At 45.2% G+C, this 24,000-nt stretch overlaps 1 protein-coding gene across 1 annotated transcript in view; it reads left to right on the forward strand.

The window, feature by feature from the left end:
- The window catches only part of LOC141111698 (embryonic protein UVS.2-like), a 62,295-nt gene that overhangs the window by 29,105 nt on the left and 9,190 nt on the right, over positions 1-24,000 (forward strand). The window contains exons 3-10 of the mRNA XM_073603845.1: positions 7,172-7,202; positions 9,284-9,355; positions 11,165-11,305; positions 13,466-13,583; positions 17,124-17,299; positions 20,070-20,151; positions 22,731-22,858; positions 23,070-23,185. Of these exons, the coding sequence (XP_073459946.1) occupies positions 7,172-7,202; positions 9,284-9,355; positions 11,165-11,305; positions 13,466-13,583; positions 17,124-17,299; positions 20,070-20,151; positions 22,731-22,858; positions 23,070-23,185 (864 nt within the window). The remainder of the gene's footprint in view (positions 1-7,171; positions 7,203-9,283; positions 9,356-11,164; positions 11,306-13,465; positions 13,584-17,123; positions 17,300-20,069; positions 20,152-22,730; positions 22,859-23,069; positions 23,186-24,000) is intronic.

The following is a 24,000-nucleotide window of genomic DNA, read 5'->3' on the forward strand; positions in this document are numbered from 1 at the left end:
GAGACAAATTATTGGACATTTCTTGTGAGAATATAGTTGGACTTTCACAATATCCCTGGGGTAACCTGGTGTATGTGGGTTTTTTTTTTTTTTTTTTTTTTGTACGTAAATGCAAACCAGAACTGACTATCTTTGTGTAAGGGAATGGAAAAGAAAGCATTACTGATATCGATGACAGAAAATAACTTATTCTCTGGGTGGAGGTCGTTCAGGAGGACATGCGGGTCTGGGACCACCGGGGCCCTCGGTAATACTGCCCTATTGACCGCCTGTAAATCCTGCACGAGTCTCCACCCATCTTCCCCTCCCTTCTGCTTCCTAACTGGGAACAAGGGCATATTGCATGGTGAATCTGGGCATTCAATGATGACCCCTTTTGCTAAAAATTCCTTTATCAAGGGATCTACACCCTCTTCAGCGTCTTTCCTCAGTGGATATTGTTTTTGGTGAGGCCTCATTGTACTCTTAGGGGTTATTTGGACTTCACTGGCTGTTTTAATTAGGCCCACGTCCGTCTTTCCTCTTGACCACAAGATATCGGGGACGTCTTTTAGGGCATCCTCTTCCTCTTGGGTCAAAAGTGTCAGTCACTGTCTTTTGTCACAAATTTTAATCATGTGAGTTCTGGGTATACACTTAACAAACCACGTCAATTTGTACCTCCAAATCCCTCTAGATTTTAGTTCCTCGTCTGTCAATTGGACCCAGTCCGTGATAAGTTCTCCTAGCTCATGCCATGATACCTTGGGGTTCCGGGTGACCGAAACATGAGGTACAGTATCCTGCCTGTATATTTGCAGAATAGGCTGTGGTAGGAGACAAGTAGCCACGCTATTTCCTTCCTTATCACAGTACAAGTATATTAAGAGAACTTCAGTGTTAGTGAGACTCATTAACTGTTTCTCATAGGACTTATCGGGCCCAGAGGTCTTTTTGTATTACATGGTGCAATAGAGGTTTGTCTGGACCTTATACCTTTTTTTCCTCTCAGGCTCTTCTTCAATTATTTCTGTCAGGGTTTTGGGTATATTTAAGTCCTCAGTTTGCAAATCCAGGCTGTACCAGTATCGGGGCTCATTATCCACGGCTGTGATTTGTTTTTCACACAGCCGATGGGCTTTGAGACCTCCCTCCATTGGTACGACAGAAATATCAAGAGCGTGCAACATGTCTCTATCCAACAAATTAACAGGACATTTAGTTGAAATTACAATTTTACACTGAGCCTTTTTACCTGTCTGTGGATCTTCCACAGTAAGGCCTTCGGACACAGCCTCCTGGTGCATCAACCCATTTGCAGATTTCACATATACTACACCTTTTTTCTTTACCCCTGGGGGCATATCCAGTGGGTGTATTGGGGTCCTACAAGGCCCAGTGTCACAAAGAAATGTTACCCATCTACCCTTCACAACCAAGGTTATTTCTGGTTTGACTTCAGCATGCAAACAAGTTTCAACAGCACATACATCCAAAATTTCAGATTCTTTCTCATCATTTTCTTCTGTATCTCTCTCTGCAGACATACCAACATCTAATCATGCTTCTTCCTCTCTGTTTGACCTACATTCTTTTGCCAAGTGACCTCTTTTACCACACAGGAAACACTCCCCTCTCTCCTTTTTCCCCTCATAATCTTGAATGCGGGGCCTTGTTCGAGTGTTTCCCATCCTTCTGTTCTCCTTCTCAATGACATACACATCATTACCTTCATCTACCATAAGCACTTTCCCTTTCTTTACTCTCTTTTTTGATTGGAAGTGCTGCTCAGCATGCCTCGCATACTCAATCAGCTCCTGAAGTCTGCAGATCCTATGGTTGATCATGTGTTTGGTAACAAAACTTGATATAGGGGGAAGCAGCCCCTTCAAGATTGCATTCTTTAACTGTTGTTCATATGGGCTATCGTTTACTTGATTTACTGGGACTTCTATTCCAGAGTGATTATTGAAAATCTCCCTCATCCTAACAATGAAATTGTCCACTGTTTCCTCTTCTCCCTGCACACACTGATTTATCATGGACCAGTCGGCTCGACGTATCCATCTATTCTCTATCCTTGCTATAAGAGCATTTCTCCTGTTTTCCAGTGCTGCATCATCATGAGGCAACACAACTCCCTGATTGTTTAATCCACTCCAATCTCCCACTACATGCCAGTCGGGACCCAGGATCTGTCTGATGACCTGCTCTATTTCCCTCCCATTGAGATGATAGCTAGCAATCATTCCCATGATACCATCTCTGAATTGAGCTATGTTGACCTTGGGATGTGGTATCCCTTCAGTAGCTTTTTTAACATCCTCAGGGGTCCAGGGATGATAGACCATCATAGTGTTGGGGACTACTATACCTCCTACATTTTGTCCTGCCCTAGGGTTGGGAACTTCAATTAGTGGAAATTCTTCCTCTCCACATTCTGTTTGTTCCCCTGCTGTGGGGGTTATCAATTTGTTCACCAGGTCCCCAAGAAATTTTGTAACCGTTGCTGTAAGGGGCGTCCCTTGTGGACTCCTCTGGACAGCAAGGGTCATCTTGAGAGGGGGTTTAGCTACAGCCATAGGAGAATCGGTTGCATCTGCGGGTGACCCAGGTGACCACAGAGGAACAACAAACAGTGGAGAGTCAGGTTGCATGGTAAGAGGGTTATTCGTCAATAGTCGGGAGGTCAATGGGGGTGACTTATTGCATACCTCTGTCCCATATGGTGGTGGGGACTGCAGGTCTGCAATAGGATATAGGGAATTGGGAGTGGGTATTGAAGTCGGAGGGGGAGCAGCAACTGTCAGTGAGGTTGGCGAGGTCTCCAAAGTATGTGCGGGGGCTGTCGGGTGCATTTGGTTTGTTACGTTTTGTTCAGTCAATACTTGCTGAACTAAACTTCGGAGGATGGTCATATTATTGTCCTCCTCTTTGTCCAAAAACATAGTCTTTTTATGGTTTTCTGAATTTAACCTACGGTTAGCCTCCTCCAGCCATTTCTTTGCCTGGGGAAGGCCTAATTTCTTCTGTTTCCTTATTTTTGTGCCGGCATCATTTTTAAGCTTTCTACACAGTTTTACACAACAATCCTTATTTAAAGATGCATCAAAATCATACTTTGTTTTCCACATTTTAAGAAATTTCACATTCTCTTAAACTACACATATACTTAGCATCCTCATTCATACCAATAGATTTTCCATGGATCATACCCATTTTGTTTATCGTGCACACGGAGCTCTTTTTTTGTTAATGTCTTCTCACAATGACACAACACACGCACACAGTATCTTATCACTTGCAGTCACTCACAGACTTTCTAGTCGTGATATATCACTTCTAGATTACTGATCTTGTGTATTGCTAAAACACAGGTGTCTTAGAGAATTACAGAATTACGAGGAGACTGAATTCTCCCGACTGTTCTTTCATCCTATTAAAACATTTAATATTTCAGTCCTTGATCCAAGGGTATTTATGTGCCTGCTCAGGATTAATACAACATATGAGGCTGGCATGAACACTGCGGTCCGCCAAATGTCCTCTGTTTGTTACCTGGAAATCTATCAGGCCACACCCTTGTATCAACGGAGGGGGGGGGGGTTCTTTATCTGGAAGTATTTTTGATCCAAGGGTATTTATATGCCTAGAAATCTATCAGGCCACACCCTTGTATCAACAGGGGGTTCTTTAGGTTTTGATCTAGGAGTATTTGTGTCCCCCAAGGGATTTTTTGCAGTTTACAAGGCTGTCTGGATCTAAGATCCAATCGACAAATTTCCTTTATCTGCACCCAGATATTAGTATGGGACCATACCCCTATATCAAATGACTATTAACCAGAAGAATCAAACAAGAACACACAAGAGAGAGAACACCCGCAGTGCTCGACTGCCGCCAGGTCGCCCTGAGCGCGTCTTCCCAAAACGCGGGCTAGTCACTAGGTCTGCCCATCCAGGATGGCCACAGACGGATCTATACGGGGAATACGTGACCACTTATTTCCCCTCAACAAGAGTAAAGCAGATAGGACAGAAACGGATAAACATTCAATCAATCTCTATATTGTATGTATATATTCAAATCCCTTATTCATCAAATTCCTAATCAAGTCTAACACAAAAGGTTAATAATAAAATAAAAATAAAAATCTTACCTTGTCCCGAGAGCGGTCTCTTGTGCTGATCCAGTAAGTCACTGCCCGGGAGGCACTAGTTCAGCGGACCGGCCTCTTTTTAACATCTAATTTGAGATGGAGGACTTACAGTTTTGCTGTACGGTCATCGGTCACTGTTGGCCAGTGCGTCTCGGGGAATTGGACTCCCGGCTCGAAAGACCAAATTGTTAGGGAAATAATTCACCGTCTCAGACCGCCCTCGGGCATCAAGGTAATATTTATTGCATATGCAAGAGAAATGAATTACACGTTCATGCAGCCATCATCATTTCTAAGGAAAATACTGTGGTACATGTCTTTTTATAAGCCCTGGACACCCCCTTTCCTGTCTTAAAACATGCCCAGTCTCATGTATTTTCAACTTTATTCTGGACAGAACAGGAAAGGTGGAAGTGTCTGTTACAGACTGTTATCTCCATATAACAATGGTTACAGGATACTGACTTGAAAACTCCCCAAGTCAACACAAAAATACAGGATATATTCAAAACTGCACATCTAAGCATATTATATTGCTGAGTATATATATTGCTGATTCCATATTATCACTATAGCTTATTTCTAGGCCATGATAAACAAAATGGCGTCTTTCATAACTGACATTTAAAGTATAATTTCTCTAACAGATTCCCCTATCAACACTGACTTTGATGATGGAGGAATCAAACTATTTTCTTTCTTTCCACCCATGATGATTTATGGCCTGTCTAATGCTTTTGCAAAAAAAGGTACAGTTTACAAAATAAAATGATTATGATTGGGCTGCCAGTGCACCACAACAGATTCAAAAATGTAAATGAGACTTTTTTTAAAAATCGTAGCATACCACAATGTATGTTATATGTGTTAGGCTCTGCTGCACAATGCATTGGGGTGCTTTGGACTCTATACAATGTATTGGGGTGTTTTGGGTTCTACTGTGTAATGGTTTGCATTAGGCTCTGTTCTACCATGGGATCCATTGGGCTTTACTGTACAATGGGTTGTATTGGGCTCTCCCGTACGATGGGGCGCGTGGGGCTCTCCCGTACGATGGGGCGCGTGGGGCTCTCCCGTACGATGGGGCGCGTGGGGCTCTCCCGTGCGATGGGGCGTATTTGGCTAATGTGTTGGGATGTCATTTACAATGAATGGCAATGCAATGCTCATAGTGAAGATGTGTTGTAATGCAATGCCCATTATTACATGCGCTGGCACACTGTCAGTGCTGTATTTAGGCCTAGGCCAACAAGGCCTAGGGCGGCACTTTGCGGGGGGGGCAGCGAAACAGCCGCTCCCGTATCCCGCGGCCTTCTCCCGCACAAATGCAGGGTTTGCCGTGGTGTGATGGCGTGCTTGGCCATGGGGGAAGCTGCTCACGTCCCCATAAGCGGCCGGTGTCTGGCTGCATGTAATTCGGACAGGCGGGGGCGGAGCCTAAAGCTCCGCCCTCTACCCTCCTCCGTTCGGCCCTCTTTTGCTCCACTCGTCTCCCCAGCCAGGGGCGGGGTCTGTCTGATGACAGGACCAGAAGGAGGAGAGAGAGCACGGAGGGGAACCCCCTACCCTCTAGCCAGGACAGCGGGTAAAGTAAAGTACATTTCTATTACTCTTCTATTTAGCACATGCATGGGATCACTTTATTGCAGCTAATCTGTGCTCAATATGGAAATGAATTTGCAGATCATGATGCTGCAATAGAGTGATCCTTTGCCTTTGCTACAAACTCATTAAACAGTCCACCTTCAGTGAAAGTTCATGTACTGCAAACTTTGCAGTACATGAACTTTCACTAAGATCCCTTTCACACTGGGGCGCCATCGCTGTTAAAACGCCGATATTTTTATCAGTGATCTACCGTCATTTTTGCAGGGAATTTTGGCCGTTAGCAGGGCGCTTTTAACTCCCACTAGCGGCCGAAAAAAGGATTAAAACGACCCACATCGCCGCTTTGCTGGCGGATTTAACCCCTTTTCAGCCGCTAGCGGGGCAGTTTTAACCCTCGCTATCGGCTGAATAGCGCCGCTAAAACGACGGTAAAGCTGTGCTAAAAATAGCGCCACTTTACCGATGACGCCCGGGCGCTTTCAGTGTTAAAGGGCTCTAAAGAGGTTAAGGCTGCACTGATTGCCACTGATTAGGCGGCACTCTTAAGCTGCACTGATTTGCTACAGTGATGGGCACTGATGAGGCCGCACTGATGACCACTGATAACCTGCACTGATGAGGCTGCATTGACGGGTACTGTTGAAGCTGCGCTGATGGGCACTGGCGAGGCTGCGCTGATGGGCACTGGCGAGGCTGCGCTGATGGGCACTGGCGAGGCTGCATTGATGGGCACTGGCGAGGCTACACTTGGTACCCACTTTTAATGTAGAGAGAGGAAGAGGTGGAGCTCTAAGATGAAAAGATGGAGCCTAAAATGGAAAGGTATGTGGTTTACGGATGAAAGGGCAGGACTTAAACTCAAAGGGGTGTGGCCTTGACAAGGGGCGGGTCATATTTAAATTAGGGGTGCATGGGTTTAGTCAGGCCTAGGGCAGCACAAAACTTAAATACACCACTGCACACTGTACGTGTGTGAATAGGCCCTTATTTTTATTTTGATGAATGTATAAAATTCACTCACCCTTCAAAAATTTTGACCATGTGTTTTGTTTAATATGTTGATTTCCTATGATTGTCATTTCCATCTAGTGGCCATGATTCAGTATTTTCCAGACTGAGATATTTCAGGAAAATACTGTGTTCTGGCCACTAGAAGAAGCTGACAGTCACAGGAAACCAATGTATTAAGCAAAGGTTGAAATTTTTAAAGGACTGAGTAACTTTTTTTTTTTTTTTTTTTTTTCCAATGAATAGAACAGTCAAGAAATACAATATTCTTGCAGAGTTCATGAGAACAGCGAGCGGCTTGTATATTAGAGTCATGGACTTTAACAGCATAGACCTCTAATGGGTTTGACTGTCATTTGACTCTGTACTCATAATATTATGATCTTATAATTACTTTACTTATGGTTTGTTTTCCAGATTCACTTTGAAAATGTTGTGGAAAATAAAGGTAAGTGTCATTTGGTGTTGGTGTGCAGGTTGGGGTATGTATTCTGTGCTGTTCATAAAATGCAGACTTCAGAATGTCCTCATAGCTTATTAAAAGGAAATTAATTAGAACATGTCCCAGAAGAATCTGATGGAAGCTGAGCTTTGTTCATATCCTGGAGCTGCATGCCGGAGAAGAGAGGTGGAGGTGTTTTGTAGTCCCTGTGTGTCAGTGATGATCCTCCATTGATAAGAAGTCATTCTAGAGCAGGCTAGGTGAACCTCGGCACCCCAGATGTTTTGGAACTACATTTGCTTGTGCACTGTAGCTGAACATCATGGGAAATGTGATAGATAGCACGGTACCAGTCCTTAGGTGTGGTGGCTGCATTCGTTTTCTTTTTCATGGTAAGAGTTTATTCTTCCAATAAACTATATAGTATATCCTGCCAGAATTCCAGTCTTGAGCACTAAACAGATATGTAGAAAGTATTATTGTTCCCAGGTATCTTCTGTGAACTACAAAGGAGTCCCTCCCTATATACTGAAGCTAAGGAGTGGAGGAGGGGTTAGTAGTCCAAACCCTGGTTCACACGGGAAACACAGCGATTCCTGAGCGTTTCCCGCACAGCATAGCAGTCGCGATCTGCTGCAGGTGTCAATGGAAAGTTAACGACACCCAAAAAGCAGGTCGCAAACACAGTGCGTTTTCCTGAACTGGATCGCATCCGGTTCCAGTGCAAATAAAATAGTTGCCTGCGCCATACTGATGTGGATATGGTGTGATTTAAGCCATCCAAAATAAATGGGCTCAAATCACACTACACAGAATCGCATGTGCTTTGCACAGGAATGCAGTGTGATTCCTGTGTGATTGACATACAGTTCACAATGTGAACCTAGGCTGATACTGAAGAGCAGCCAGGAGTGACAACATTGTTCCTCCAGTGATACAGTGGGGTGGGTGAGCGTTGTCACCCAAGGGCAGGAAATGTGTTAGTGGCAGGGTCCAGAAATCCAGAAAATGAATGCAGCCACCACATCTAAGGGCGCATTCACACAGGACGTTTTTACAGCTGCTGTTAGGGGTGTTTGACTTTTTTTCTTAAATGCCTCCTAAAAGCCCCTCCATGTTAGCCTATGTGTCCATGCACACCAGGGGCGTAACTAGAAATAGCAGGGCCCCATAGCAAAATGTTGTATGGGCCCCCCCCCACAGCTGCCCTAGTGTCAATGCAGCGTGACCTGTGCCCATACAGCCTGGTCTGCCTGTGCCCCATACAGCCCCACCTATGCAGAGGAAGAGGCAAGCCACCCGGATCAGCAGAGAGCAGGATTACCCGCTGTAATAGCTTTCATTTGAATTTCCTGTCTTCCTGGGGCTCATCGTCACATAGCCCCACCTCTTGGCCCGATGCCTTTGATGACATCACATGTCCCGCATTGGATTGGCGTTCTGTCTATCAAAAGCAGTGGCACCGGGCCAAAAGGTGGAGCTATGTGACGTGAGTCCCCGGGAACACTGGAAGTTCTAATGAAAGCTCTTACATCGGGCAATTCAGCTCTCTGCTGATACGGACAGCTCGCCTCTTCCTTTCCTCTCTCTTCCCCTGGCTGGGAGACTGTGCCAGCGGTGCTCTTATCCTCACCGGGCCCCACTCGGCTACGGGCCCCATAGCGCCCGCATGGGTCGCTATGGTGGTAGTTAAGCCCCTGATGCACACCTAAACTGTCAGAGGCGTTTGGCGGCATAAGTGTTTAGGGGCAGTCAAAAAAATCAGCCTGTGCTTCCAGGAGAAGTAAAAATGAGAAGTGCGGCTAAACACGTCAAGCCGCGTTTGATGTTTTTAGGAGTTTTTACATTATAGGGAGTGTTTTTAATGAAAAAACACCCAAAAGCGCTAACGCTGAAAAACTCGCAAAAAAGTGCAATAGCACAAATTTAAAAATGTGGCCAAACGCAAAAAAAAAACAGGCGTTTTTAGCACTGCTGGAACGCTGCATGAGTCCTAAGGATTGATGAGCTGCTTTTTTTTTTTTTTTTTTTTTTTTTTTTTAATTCTTTGTTTTTGGTGTTGATCTCACCGTCTTTCTGTCTTTCAGATGGGACTATGGCGCAGTGCCCGAAGGTGGAGCCTCCTGATGTTTTCAGTCTCATCATTGCGTCCAACAAAGGTAAAAATACGAGCGCACTGATGTAGGCACCCATTGGCTGACTGAAAATGCTAGTTGCCTGGCTGTTATTCGGATCCCATGGCTTTTATTCTTTCTGCCTTATGGGCTGGAAACAGGAATGTAGATCTGGAGTTCATCCGCTGCACTCATCTGCTCCAGGTCTTGTGACTCCAATGAAGCCAGAGACAGCCAGGTCATCTGCATTTTCTGACCCAGGTATATAGATTTCCGTTAAATCAGTCCCAGATTATATATACATCTTTCTGCTTGTATATCTGCTAAAGCAAACAAGGGGTTCACGTTAAGGGCTAGTTTACACTTGCATTGTTGTCTGAAAAGCGATCTGCATTTGGAATGCTCTTTAGAGAGCATTTGACAGGCGGTAAGGAGGTGTTGTATGGCCTCCTCACTGCTTGCTTTAACCCATTGAACATGTTCAGTGGGTGGTACTGAACATGACAGTGGGTATAGTTTTTGCCAAATGTACCCCCCCCCCCCATTACCTTTGCTGCATAACGTTAGAAGGTTGGGGGGAAACGCACATTTTTCCCATTTCACCCCCCCTGCCAAGCACAGGCCCCACCAGTCACTCAGACTCGCCTTCCATTTGCTCTCGTATAGACATCACAAAGACGGAAAGTGATGACAACTAAACGGAAAATTATTCCCCAAGCTGTCCAAATCTAGAGACAATAATTAAAGCTGAACTCCGGACACAAGCACTTTAATTTAAATATATTTTATGGAGCCTCAAAGAACACAAATCCACTCTATATGTACCAGATTCCTTAACCACCAGGAGATTTACCCCCCCCCCTTTCATGACCAGGTCATTTTCTGCGTTCATTTAACTGACAATTGCGCAGTCAGGTGATGCCGTACTGAAATAAAATGTATGTCTTCTTCTTTTTTTTTTTTTTTTTTCGCTATTAACAAAATGACAATTTAAAAAAAAAAAAAAAAAGTTTTACTTTTTGCTATAAAACATACCCCCCCCCCCCCCAAAAAATCAAATTTTTCATCAATTTAGGTCAATAAGTATTCTGCTACATGTTTTTGGTAAAAAATCCAAATAAACTTATATTGACTGGTTTTCATAAAAGTTCTAGTGTCTACAAACTACGGCATTTTTATTTTATCTTTTTACTAGTAATGGCAGCGATTAGCGACTTATAGCAGGGCTGCGATATTGCAGCAGACAATTTGAACACTAACTGACACCACTAAACAGCAATCTGCCTTGTTTACATAGACAGACTGCTGTTCTGCCTCTGTACTGAAGCATTGGCTGGAGCCGGCGGACATCGAGTCGTTGTACCCGCTATGTATATGTAAGTTATACGGTCGGCAAGCGGTTAACAAAGCCAGATATTACCTTGTCGCAGTATCAGTGACATCGTTACTGTGCTGTACATAGTCTGTGCAGAAAGCAGGGATGTGGGAGGGGCCAAGCAGGCTCCACCCACTACAGGCTGTCTGCAGAAAATGACAGGAGGGGGCGGAGACAAGACCAGTCACCCTACACAAGGAGAGAGAGCAGCAGTGAGCGGTCTTTATTACAGAAAGTCTCACGTTAGATTGCTGCACAGATCTGGAAAAAATGCACAAAGCACACCGAGATACAAGGAAGAATTCACATGACGAATGTATTTGGACAATATTTGCTGATCCCAGGTTTCAGCTGTACCTGGGGTTGGCTTTACTCCTGTCTGTCACTTCTGTTTGATAACCTTTTGTGACTTTCAGAAAATTAGTATTGCACTTTTTTTATCTGCCAGTTAGTGATACAAATGTCTTATCTGTTTGTAGAGAGCAAAGCCCTGCTGTATGAAGGAGACATCGCTGTGCATATCAAACGAAACGCTTTAAAGTGTGATGACAACCCCTGTAGATGGACTAAAGACAGCAGTGGATTCGTCAACGTGCCCTACAACCTCTCCTCCACCTACAGTGAGTATTCTGACTCCTCCCACAATGAAACATCCATCTGCAGTGCTGGGGCCCCTGGGGGCCATTTCCCAGCAGGACACTATGAGAATGAAGGCTTTGTCTACTCTCTGTGCCTGGGAGCAACGCCTGTAGAAGACAGTAGGACCGGCATCTAGAGTAGAAGGGGCAACACCTGGATGAAATGTTGTCCATTTTCATTAATTTCCTTTTTTTTTTTTTTTTTTTTTTCAGATTCTTATGGTTATTGTATAATAACTGAGTGCATTAAAGGGGCCCCTTTCAGGACACCGGCGCATGGATTCCAATGTGGGGGGGGGGGGGGGGGCTGTGTTTTTGAAGCACCGATTTAGAGCCAGAGGCTCAAATAGCCTTCAATATAGGGTGGGCTCGGGTCGCAGAGAGTACGCTCCGATCCCACCCAGGTGTGTTACAACTGCAAATGAATATTGACTGTTTTAACACTGATCTTCCTCCCGGCCAATCAGGAAGCTGGTTGACACCAGTCACTCGATTGGCTGAAAGGACAGATGGGTGGTTGTTTGCCCCCCCCCCCACCAAAAAAAAAACACCAGCCGCCACTGCTCCCTTTATATTGTAAAGCGCTGGGAAAACTGACGATATATATAAATACAGAATATGTTCCATAGGCTTATACAGTGGTCATCAACCCCTATCCTCAGGACCCACTAACAGGCCAGGTTTTATGTATTACCTTGGGGAGATGCAGACTAGAATTCTGCAATCACTGAGCAGCAAATTAGGCCCCTTTCACACGGGACGGATCCGTGTTGATCCACCCCGTGTTTATCCGCTGCTCAGCGGGGGTCGCTCCGCTTTCCCCAGCTGAGCAGGCAGATGACAGGGCGGGACCCGCACACTGTGCAGGGACCGCCCTGTCAGATCTCTGCTCTCCCCTATGGGGGATCGGAGGAACACGGACCGTCTGTCCGTGTTCATCCAATCCGCTCTGCAGACGGATAGAAAAATAGGATTTTCTTCCGTCCGCAGAATCGGACGAGAGCGGAGGCGGACGACATCGGGTGTCAGCGGATGTACATCCGCTGACACCCGCTATCCCATAGGGATGCATGTATGTCCGTATTTCATCCGAAAACGGATGGATGAAATACGGACATACGGTCCGCATGTGTGAAAGGGGCCTTATATCACCTGTGATGTATTTCAGTTATCTTGCAAACCTGGCCTGTTAGGGGGTCCTGAGGACAGGGTTGATGACCACTGGGCTAGTACATAGAGCTGTTTAGAGAAAAAAAAAGCAATAACAAGTGGAAAATAGCTGTGACAAAAAAGTGGTATACTGTATGAAGGTGGTGACAAGACTCTCTGCAGCTCAAATAACATTATTATTATTATTATACAGGATTTATATAGTGCCAACAGTTTGCGCGTGGCTTTACAATATAAAAGGAGACAATACAGCATTAATACAATTCAATACAAGAGCGTTAGGAGGGCCCTGCTCCTGGGAGCTTACAATCTAATAGAAATGCACTCATCACTTCCTTCTCTTCAGGATCTTGTACTCTGCAGTTTAGCCTGTTGTACTACTTATTTCACTGGCAGCTTTGGCTTAGCAATAGCATACTGCCTCCCCTAGCGCATAGTTGATTACTTTTACATAATAATAATGGATGTGTATAGCGCCATCGTCTGCCATGCCAAACTACAAAGTGATCAATGTTACAAGAGAGTGGGCAAGTATAATACAATACTGAAAATATTCCATAGACTAGTACCTAGAACTGTTTTGCAATAACAAGTGGAACATAACTGCGACCAAAAAAGGGTGGTATACAGTATGAAGGTGGTCATAAGACTCTTTGCAGTTCAGTACATATTTTGATTTATTCTTGCATTGTTTACAGTCAAAACTTATATTTTTTTTCATGTTAGTTTCACATTTTTCCATGCTTGTCATTCCATATTTTTTGATATTGCATTGATTAAATAGATAATTGATGATCAGCCACTAGAGGGAGCAAACGTTCTTGCATTCACCCCATTCAGCTGGCCTCCCATAACCACTGGGATGAGATGAATATGGCTGAATCCGTGTATATAAAGAGGGTTGTGGGAAAACGCAACGCCAGGATTATTTCACAAGATGCACCTAATAAAGGGGGTCTTCTGGTTCCACAGGTTCCTCTGATATCGCGGTATTCCTTGGCGCCATGCAAGAATTTGCAACTCTCACCTGCGTGCGCTTCATCCCACGCTCCACGGAATCAGACTATGTGCACATTAAGGACGACGACGGGTATGTGAAAAATTCTTCTCCAACTACTTGTTTTTATGCAGCTGCCAAAAATGTAAATTTTACTTTCTTGCAGCCGTATTTAGTGGAGATCTCCTGGAATTGGCATTGCTCTGTTCTCTTGAAAGTCTTACCAGAGCTTGAGGTCAAGTTGCAGACAGCCTCTGGCACAGAAAACTGTCTTCATAGTGACCTTTGGGCTTCTTGCACCAAGAGTTTTATTTCTGAAACCCTTTTCTAAGGTCTCATTCACGTGTGTGGCTCTTGTTGGGCGTTTGACAGGTGGTGGTGCCTGCTGCCTGTGTCAACCCTCAAAATGCCACCCCCACCGTGCCACAACCACGTGCACTGCATGCGGTTGCAGGGCAGTTGTGGCGTGGACCCATTGAATAGATCATGTTCAGCACCAGTACCCCCCGTTGAATGCGATGTGACTTTTAACTGCTTACCTACCTGAGCAGTTTGTTTTTTTTTTTTTTTTTTTTTCACATACATGTTAAAATCTGCATTTCTTTTTATTTTTAAAGAACATTACTTAGAACCACCAAACATTTTCAGAAAGTGGATGCCCCGGAGAATAAAATGGCAGCTGTTGCAATTTTTTATGATAATTACTAGGGATGCGCCGATGCCAAGCATTTGAGCGAGTATCGGTAGTCAGGGAAATAAGTAAAAACACTGCACTCTACGGAAAAAAGGCAATAAGCAGCAGCATACGTTGTGACAAACAACTGTGGATAAAAATTAAAAATGCAGCGCTAAACAGTGTTATAGCTAAGAAACTAAAACATACAAGAGTCCATATATACATGTAAATAGAAAATGTGATGACACAACATAAGTCCAAATAAAACCATGGTGGGTGAGTAGAGTATTAACTCATGTCCATACATTAAAGGCAGGATGGAAATGGATGGTTGGAGACCCAAAGGACTGATGGATACAGTGTAGATCCGTGGGGTTAGGTTGGCATCGATGATGTTAAACATCAAATGAATAAAAAGGTGGATACTCTTACCAAAAAAGGTGGACTCCCCTGTCAGTGACATGAAGTCATTCAGGCAATGAGCCCCATCGGGCTGGAAAGGGAATCCAGAATGTTGAAACACACAGGGTGAACTTCCAGCAACAGGAACATGCGATAGGTGCCAAGGATGGAAATTTCCAGGTGTGGAGTGGTAAACCAGCACTGGTCATCCAAAGGGAAGATGTTCTTGTCCGAAGATTATGTAAAAGAAAAAAAATCACCACTTCTGCATGGTGAAGGTAAAAAAACGGGAGGATTTTTTTTGCTAAAAGGCCATGAACAATAAAATGGTGATCACAAATTAAAAACCAAAGCAGCATGGAGGAGAGGTACCGCTCCTCCATGCTGCTTTGGTTAATTTTGTGATCACCATTTTATTCATGGCTTTATGGCTTTTTAGCAATAAAAATCCTCCCGTATCTTTACCTGCACCATGCGGAAGCTTTTTTTTTTTTTTTTCTTTTACATAATCTTCAGACAAGAACATCTTCCCTTTGGATGACCAGTGCTGGTTTACCACTCCACACCTGAAAATTTCCATCCTTGGCACCTATCGCATGTTCCTGTTGCTGGAAGTTCACCCTGTGTGTTTCAACATTCTGGATTCCCTTTCCAGCCCGATGGGGCTCATTGCCTGAATGACTTCATGTCGCTGACAGGGGAGTCCACCTTTTTTGGTAAGAGTATCCACCTTTTTATTCATTTATTTGATGTTTAACATGATCGATGCCAACCTAACCCCACGGATCTACACTGTATCCATCAGTCCTTTGGGTCTCCAACCATCCATTTCTGTCCTGCCTTTAATGTATGGACATAAGTTAATACTCTACTCGCCCACCATTGTTTTATTTGGGCGTGTGTGTGTGTGTGTGTGTGTGTGTGTGTCGTCGCCCAAATGCACCCGATACCGAAACCAATACTTTGCAGTGCAATTTGCGTCGATACAAAATGAATGGGCGCACATCACACTGGCGGTCCGCTTCCAAGCTGACATCACTTCCGCCCCCTACCCATGGTGTCCCGGAACTTCTCCTCCAGCCCTGTGAGCACCTCCAGAGGCCCTGATTTGCTACCATTGGTGGACCTGGACACCTATGCAGATATTGTACCTATTAAACCCCTGCTGTCTCCCTGGACTTTTAAAGCATCTGGTCAAGCACAGATCGGGTTTGATCAGATGCTTCCTTGGCTGTACCGGCCAGGCCAGGACCGCTCTGAAACCTGAAGTGACAAAATCCTTGTGGCTTCCTGCTTTATTGTCAGAAGATGGGGGGATCATGGCTGCAGCAGCGCTGGCATACACCGTTCCCATACTTGCCAATAGTCCCGAATTTCCCGGGACATGCACGAATTCGGGAGCCTCGTCCCGATTTTTTTTTTTTTTTTTTTTTTTTTTTTTTTTTTTTTATTTCCTGGGATTTGTCCCGAATTTCCTTGCTTGTCCCAGAGGATTGTAAATTTTTTTTTTTTTTTTTTGCAATAAAAGGGTTAATTAGCATCGCCGCAGCCTCGGTATCCTCCCCCCTTGCCTCATTTTGTCCTCTATTGGACAAGGACACCTGCTCCTTCTGCCTGCCTTGATTTGCCAAGTATGGCAAGCAGGGGTGTGGCTACTTTGCAGTCGGAGCCCATGGATGGATGGGGGAGGAGGTGTGCGCCGCTGTCACGCTGACTGCTGCTGTGTCAGTGCCAGGACTCTCACTCAGAGGAGGAAGAGGTTTGCCTCCTCCTGTTTACACAGCACCAAGGAGGAGAACGTGAAAGGTCTGGGGGAGCCCGAGGCCGGGACCACCAGGGAACAGTCGGCGCCACGTGGGGGAGCTAGTGTGTCATTCGGTAAGTCAAAGTGCTCCCAGCTTCTGTTTGAAGGGGGGGAAAAAAAAAATTCTCCCTCCCCACCAATGCCTGATGTAAGGGGGGGACTCTGCTGGCAATGCCTGGTGGCAGGTGACACGCTCAGGGTTCCCACTGATTTCTGCATTATGGTGAGTTAAATGATTTCATTTTATATTACAATGTAATAATAGAAATAATGCGCTTCAATCTGGCACCATAACAACCATGGTGCCGGGATGATTGAAGTGTTAACACCAGGTGTTTGGAGTATCTTTATCTGCTGATTGTTAAACTTTCTAGAATACACATATTTTTATTGTGTAGGATCTGGGGCTGCTGTCCCTTCATTTCCCCCTTCCCTCTCCATCCCTCATTCATCTCAGACTCTAACCACACCCTCTTGAGCCATGCCCACTATTTTGCATAAACCACGCCCATTTTTCCGCTTTGCACGCCGCACTTGTGGTTTTTTGCTAAACCACGCCTACAAATGAATGCCCCCGTCCCCTAATTATTGTACAGCTCCGCCTACAGCCAAAAAAGTGTCCCACTTTTTTTTTGCTATGTTGGCAACTATGCGTTCCCTACACTTTAATATGATTGGCTACTGGTTGCAGCACTTAGCGTATCACCCTTTGTGATGACATAACCATATTATTATCTCCTGTTCCCCACAGATGTTGGTCCATTGTTGGTAAGCAAGGAGGAAGTCAAATAGTATCGGTGTCGAGCAGCTGCCTGGTCCAAGGCTCCATCCAGCATGAGCTGAACCACGCTCTGGGATTCTTCCATGAGCAGAGCAGGAGCGACCGCGATGACTACGTCAATATCATATACAGCAACATCATACCAGGTATCCGACTGGGTGATATCATTACAGTAAGGCAGGGGTAGGCAACCTTGGGCCCTCCAGCTGTTGCAGAACTACAAGTCCCATCATGCCTCTGGTAGTAATTGTAACTGCAAGGCCTCATGGGAAATGTAGTTCAACAGTTGGAGGGCTACTGGTTGCCTACCCCTGCACTAAGGGATGTATCATTACAAACTTTTTCATAGCTGTTCGTCCATAGAAACTGCATGTAAATTAGTTCTGTGTGAATGAGGCAAAATCAAATGTTCTCAGGCTACAGTATATTCTCTGCGGACCCAGTGGCCATAATGCAGTATTCTTCTCATTTACATATTTAGTATAGCCTGAGAACATTAAAAGGAATTTACATACATTTTTGATGGAGGATAAGCTATGCATTTTTAATTTTTTTTTTTTTTTAAATAGAAGTATATTATGTGTAATTCGGGCCAGTTCACACCTTAAATCGCACAGGAATGCATTCTGTGTTCCTGTTCAACTCAGTGCAGTGCGTTTCCCCCGCCCCCCATGAATGGGCTGAAATCGTGTTGGATTGCACTAATTAAGTTTTTAAAAATGCACTGCACCAAATTGCATGGTAGTGCGATATCATGTGATCTGCCACAGCAATCTCAATTGGGGTTTGGGGTTTCATTAGGAATATATGGACACCCACAACAGTGCATTTTGAAGGTGGTGTGGGAAACTCTCTGCATTCTGGTGTGAACAAGCCCTTACAACATATTTTAGATCATAAAGTGCAAATTCTCCTTTTCATACATCTAGTGTGTGTGAAAAGTAATGTTTTTGGCTACTATGAGAAGCATAAGTCCTACTTTTTAGGTCACTTTCAAAAATGAGGGTCGTTTAAAGAGGAAGTAAACTTTCATCACTAAATTGTACCTATAGGTAAGCCTATAATAAATCTTGCCTATAGGTAGTGTAATTATCTCCTGAACGTGCGCTGTTTAGGAAATATTTAGTGTACAGGCAGCCGGTGACTTCAACCAGTCGTGCCACTCCTTCAGAGCCCTGTGCAGGGAACGGCGGCTCCTGCACGCACGTGCGGGAGTGACATCACGCGGCTCCTGCCAATCACACAGGCGGAGTCTGCAAACCCGGAAGAAAGACGGGTGAAGATGGAATTGGCCTCCAGTGATGACATCGGAATGCTTCGTTTTCAGGAAAGATTCACATAATGTGCTAGTATGCGACGCATGTTAGCACATTATAACATTACCTTGCAGGTAAGGGGGGGGGCGTCCAGTGGTTTACAACCGCTTTAAAGAGGATCTTCTGTCAATTTTTAAAAAATTAGGTCAGCCGCAACAAATACTGTAGCTATCGACTTTTAATAAAGAGACACCTGTCCAGGGTTCCAGCGCTGTCCTCGCCTAGGCCCGGATCTTTGGGTCCCCAACACCAGCTGTGACTTCCTGGAGATTCAAAGCTAGCTCCTCACTGTGCATGCGCAAGCTGCGCTGTGCTGTGTGAATGGTCTCGCAGCCTCTTGAGACCTGTGAAGTGTGGAAGTGGGTACAGGTACCTGCAGAAATAGGTACTCGCTCCCTAAAAAAAAAAGTGCCCAAGGTGAAGGGGGGGGGGGGGGGGAGAATCAACGGAACTTCTCTGTGAAAATTCTGCTTTGGAGCGGAACTCAAGCCTACAATTTTTAGGCCACACTGGAGCACTTTCAAGGGCGTTTGACTTTTACTTTTTTCTGCCTTTAAAAAAAAAAAAGTGTCCATGCAGACATAGGCGTTTAGAGGCAGAAGGAAAACATCACTTGTGCGTTCAGAAGCGGTACATTTGAGCAAAAAGGGAAAAAAAAAAAAAACAAAAAAAACAGCAAAAGCACATTAACAATAGACGTGTTGGTGTGTTAATGCATGCGTATAGGATTCATGCACACTGGGCATTTAGCCATGGGCAGAGGGAATAGGCGCATCATCCAGCCTGGCTTCCTGCAGCCTGTCAAAAATCTGACTGCTGCTGGACGATGCGCCTAGCAATATGTACTTTTGGGGCAGTATGTGCCCAGGGATGAATGCCCACAATGCAAGCAGTCTACGTTCCAGGCATTCATCCCTGGGCACATACTGCCCTAAACAGAAGTATCGCTAGTGGCGGCTGGTGCTCAAAATTTCAGGGGGGGGGCGGCAGCACAAACCAACATCAGTCCCCCACCACACCCCGGGAGCCAAATGGCGACTATCACTCCCTTAAACCCCCCCCACAGGAGACAAGTAGCAGCGATAAGCTAACATCACACTCCTCCCCCGACCCCGCCATGGGAGCAACATGGCAGCGATAGCCTGACACCCAATCAAAAACCCCCCCCCCCCTTGGAATCCATAGTCCGGCGCCCTGTATGTAGATCAGGGGGCCGGATGCATGGATAGGCGGGTGACCTTATGGAGCGGCCACCACTGAGTACCGCTGAGGTCACTGCCCAGCCACATGCCAGCTGTCAGACTCCTAGAGTCTAGGCTGGATGGTGCGCCTATGCCCTTCGCCCAATTTTAAATGCCCAGTGTGCATGAGGCCTAATACTATTTGTCACTGATCCTGAACAAGCATGCAGCAAGTGATGTAAAGATTCCTGATTCTATGTTTGCATTGAGTCTTTGAACACTGGATCATCATGGCAGCCAGGCAACTAGCATTTTTAGGATGTGAGCAATGAAAGCCAGCCCATATCTCTGTGAAGGTTTCCTTTTATTAGAATTGAATTGCTATATAATATTGCTGCTGCAAATTTTGTCTCCTTCAGGGAACGAGAACAATTTTCAGAAGTTGGACACATTGAATCAAGGCATGGAATACGACTACAACTCCGTCATGCATTATCCAAGGTACAAATGGTTACATTTCATAGAAATATCAAACGACTTTCACTTGCCACTTTGCATTGGCCAGAAACAGTTTTATTAAACTGCTGCGATATCCTTGTAGGTGGCACAGTTGGATCTATTAAAGTGGGAACATTCACTGATCCTGATTCATCGAGCTCCAACAGGCACCTTAAAGTTTATTTAGACCAAAAACTTAATAAATTGCAGATTACCAGTCATCAGATGCATTTTCTTTTTTTCAGGATTATTCCTTTATTTTCACCTGGGGATCCTGCCAGTGACACGCTTCCTGTCCTATGGACACAATCTGGGTCGGGACAAGGGGTGGGCAGGAGGGACGGTTGCCCTGGGCACTGCGGTATCATGTGAGGAGGGGTGCCGCAAGGAGATTGGTGGGGAGGGAATTTGTGTAGGAACAGGGAATTTGGGGGTGGCAGGGGGTAAGTATTGTCCTAGGAGAGAACATTTTGGAGGGGGGGGTGCTAAGAGTGATGATTTGTGTTGGGAGGCGGGGATGGGAGGAAAAGGATTTCTGCTAGGATGGGGGATTAGGGGAGACTATTTGTGTTTGGATGATTTGTGTTTGGGGGGGGGGGGGAGATGTGTGCTAGGTGGGGAAATTTTAAGGGTAGAATACTTGTGCTAGGTTTTATTTATTTTTTTTTGGGGGGGGGGGGGGGCGCTTGGGAGATGGTCAGGGCAAAGATTTGTGCTAGGAAGGGGGATTAGGGGGAGACTTTGCACTGGGAGGGGGGGATTTGAAGTGGTGGGGGGAGAAGATGTGTGCTAGGAGGGGAAATTTTAGGAGTAGAGCATGTGCACTAGGAGGGGTGAATTTGTTTTATGGGGGGCATTTGAGCCGGGGGGGAATTGGGAGGTGGGGGCAAAGATTAATGCTGAGAGGGGGATTTCAGCAGGGGGGACAGATTTGTACTGGGAGGAGGGTAAATTTATGCTGGGGGGGGGTTAAGCATGCAGATTAATGCTCAGCCTTTGTGGGTGGGATTTTTGCTGACACATAATGCTCATACATCTTGAAGGGGGGGGGGGGGGGGCAGAGTTTGGCATGTTCGCCCTGGGCTCTAGATGACCTTGTCCCGGCACTGATGACAACGCTCAATCACTGCACTGTCTGTATGAAGGAGGAGTTGTCAGCCGAGGGTGCTCTGCTGATTTAGATTGCAAACACCTCCCCCTCTCTTCTCATATCCTTGCATTGGAAGGAGAGGTTGTGCAGTTTACAGAAGGTAGCTGAAAAAGCTGATAACAATGTTTGATATTTCATCTTGGTGCACGGACACTGGATTTCTGACAGGATCAACAGGCTTTTTTCTGTACTTCAAAAAAATTTATTTAGCCTGAAAAAAGATGCGTTCCGGCATCTCCCATGTGACCGCCGTGCAGGGCTGGACCAAGACATTGTGCTGCCTGGGTCCAAGAATGAAATGCTGCCCCCCCCCCCCAAAAAAAAAAATTACACCCATCCAGCAAAGACATTTCCATAAAGTAAAGAGACATCCCCCAAATAGTAAAGGGACATCCCCATGTATTCAGCAAAGAGACATGCCCAATCCAGCAAAGAGAGATGACAATCTAGCAAAGATACATGCCCCCTCCAGCAAAGAGACATGCCCAAAAACATGCACCACTGACCAACTAAGCTCAGATCCCGGCACAATAATGCAACATGCGGTGACAGCAGCTCTGCAGTGGTGGCGGGTGCTCCTACTATTGAAGCCTGTGCTGCTCCACCCCTCGCCCCGCTCCCCAGCAGTACAAGTTGTTCTGGCACTGCGCCCCTGTTGCTGCACCTCTTAAAGTGCCGCCTGGGACCCATGGTACCCTGCCGCCGCGACAGCCCATCACGGCGGTCACATGACTATAAACCCCGCCCCACCTCCCGGCATCCTAAACCCCTTAAAGGGCTGGGAGGCGCAGACTCTAAGGGGTTAAAGAACAATTCTATTTAAGAATGTATTCTTAGCTCCTTTCTATTGATCTCAGCCTGCTCCAAATCTTTTTTTTTTTTTTTTTGTGTCATCATTCGACTTCCTGAGGGTGGCAATGTTGGTTCTCAATGGTTCTACGGTATGTAGGAATGTAGCCACCTTCTCTTGCTTGCTCCCAAATGGGCTATGGACTAGAAGAGTACACAGAGCAGTCCACATGACTGCAACTAACATGCACTGCTCATTCCAAACAAACAGAAGTGAGAGGGCTTGCCAAATACATTACAAGGAGGCAGAAAAACACAGTATGAAACAATTTAATAAAAAGATTCCAGGGCCGTGTATGGATTATTATAGGAATATGAGGATATTGTATAGTGTCACCCTAATTCTACTGACTTTATAGTGCAAAGTTTGCACTATAATACCTGTTTTCACCTGCAGGGGGTGTTGCAGAGAAAGTCAAGGATTACAACTCCTAATTCTTGTATAAAGAGGAAGAGAAGCTGGAGGCACCTGAAAAGCTTTTCTTTTACCTAGAGGACCCCCTTTTGGCTAAAGCCATGATAATGGAAGAGTGTGTGTGTGTGTGTGTGTGTGTGTAAAATATATAATTTTATTTGTTTCTAGGACTGCTTTCTCTGTGGATGGCATCTCTGCTACCATTGTCCCGAAACCAGATGCCTCTATCGCCATCGGACAGCGCTATGGACTCAGCAACTTGGATGTTGCCAAAATTAACAAGTTATATGATTGCGGTAAGAACGTGGAATTCATAGAGCTCTACATATCAGGGTAGTCACTATTTTTCGATTAAATATACCTTGAGTGAGCCCGGAGCATAAGAAAAAAAATCCAATCATACCTCTGTATGTGAATGGCCTGATTCTTGCTGTTGCCGATGTGCTGCTCTGTCTTGCTTTTTATACTGACAACCACTTTGAATTTCTAATCATGTAACTTTTATAGGTCTCTGCCGAACATTGCTCTCCGATCCTTCAGGATCCCTAGCATCTTCCAACTACCCCAGTAATTATCACGCTGCCAGCAGCTGCTTGTGGCTCATTCGTGTTCCATCAAACCAGGTAAGGTCACAATTCAGAGTATGAAAGGGTTAAAAAGTTATTACTTAAAGTGAACTAAACTCATTCAAGGCCAGTTCACAGCAGAACGTGGTGCAGGAAACCTGCATTCCGTGTGCATTTCCCACACCGTGTTCAAAACGCACTGCAGTTCCCATCTGCAGCAGGTGTCGGTGTTAGGTTAACGACACCCCAAATGCAACTCGCAAGTGCAGTGCGTTTGTCTGCACTGGGTGGCGTTGTACAGTAGTGTAACAACACCCAGAGTATGAAAGGGGTTAACGTTGTTTACGACATTCCATACCCGAACACAAAGGCAGCTACCGAACACTTCAATCAGCCGAACAAGGAACCCATACAAATAATTCTCCCCCAAATACGAGACAAGGCTCTGTCTTGAGGTTCAAGCAGGAATAAACCCATTTATTATCACACATGGACACAACAGATAAAATAACTCAGACTCTTCCCCCCTACCCTTGGAAAAGAGGGCGGGTTAAACTGTCCAATGACAATAGACACACAAGTCAGGTGTGTTCAAACTTATCAGTAAACCATCTTATCAGCAGGGGCTGCTGGAGGAATCCCCCCTCCCTCCATAGAGATAAACATCCCAGAATATCAGACACAATAGAACATTGGAATACAGCCACACCCCAAACATCACAGCAAAGAGTACACAAGATAATGAGACAGCACACATTATATATACATATATACAGCATTGAGTCTGACTAGCACAGATCATATTGGGGTTCTCATTCACCTTGTGCCCCTATTAGTGACTCCCATCACAATGGCATATCCAGGGTCCCCAG

The sequence above is a fragment of the Aquarana catesbeiana genome, linkage group LG11, assembly GCF_042186555.1.
Source record: "Aquarana catesbeiana isolate 2022-GZ linkage group LG11, ASM4218655v1, whole genome shotgun sequence".
Classification (NCBI taxonomy): Eukaryota; Metazoa; Chordata; class Amphibia; order Anura; family Ranidae; genus Aquarana; species Aquarana catesbeiana.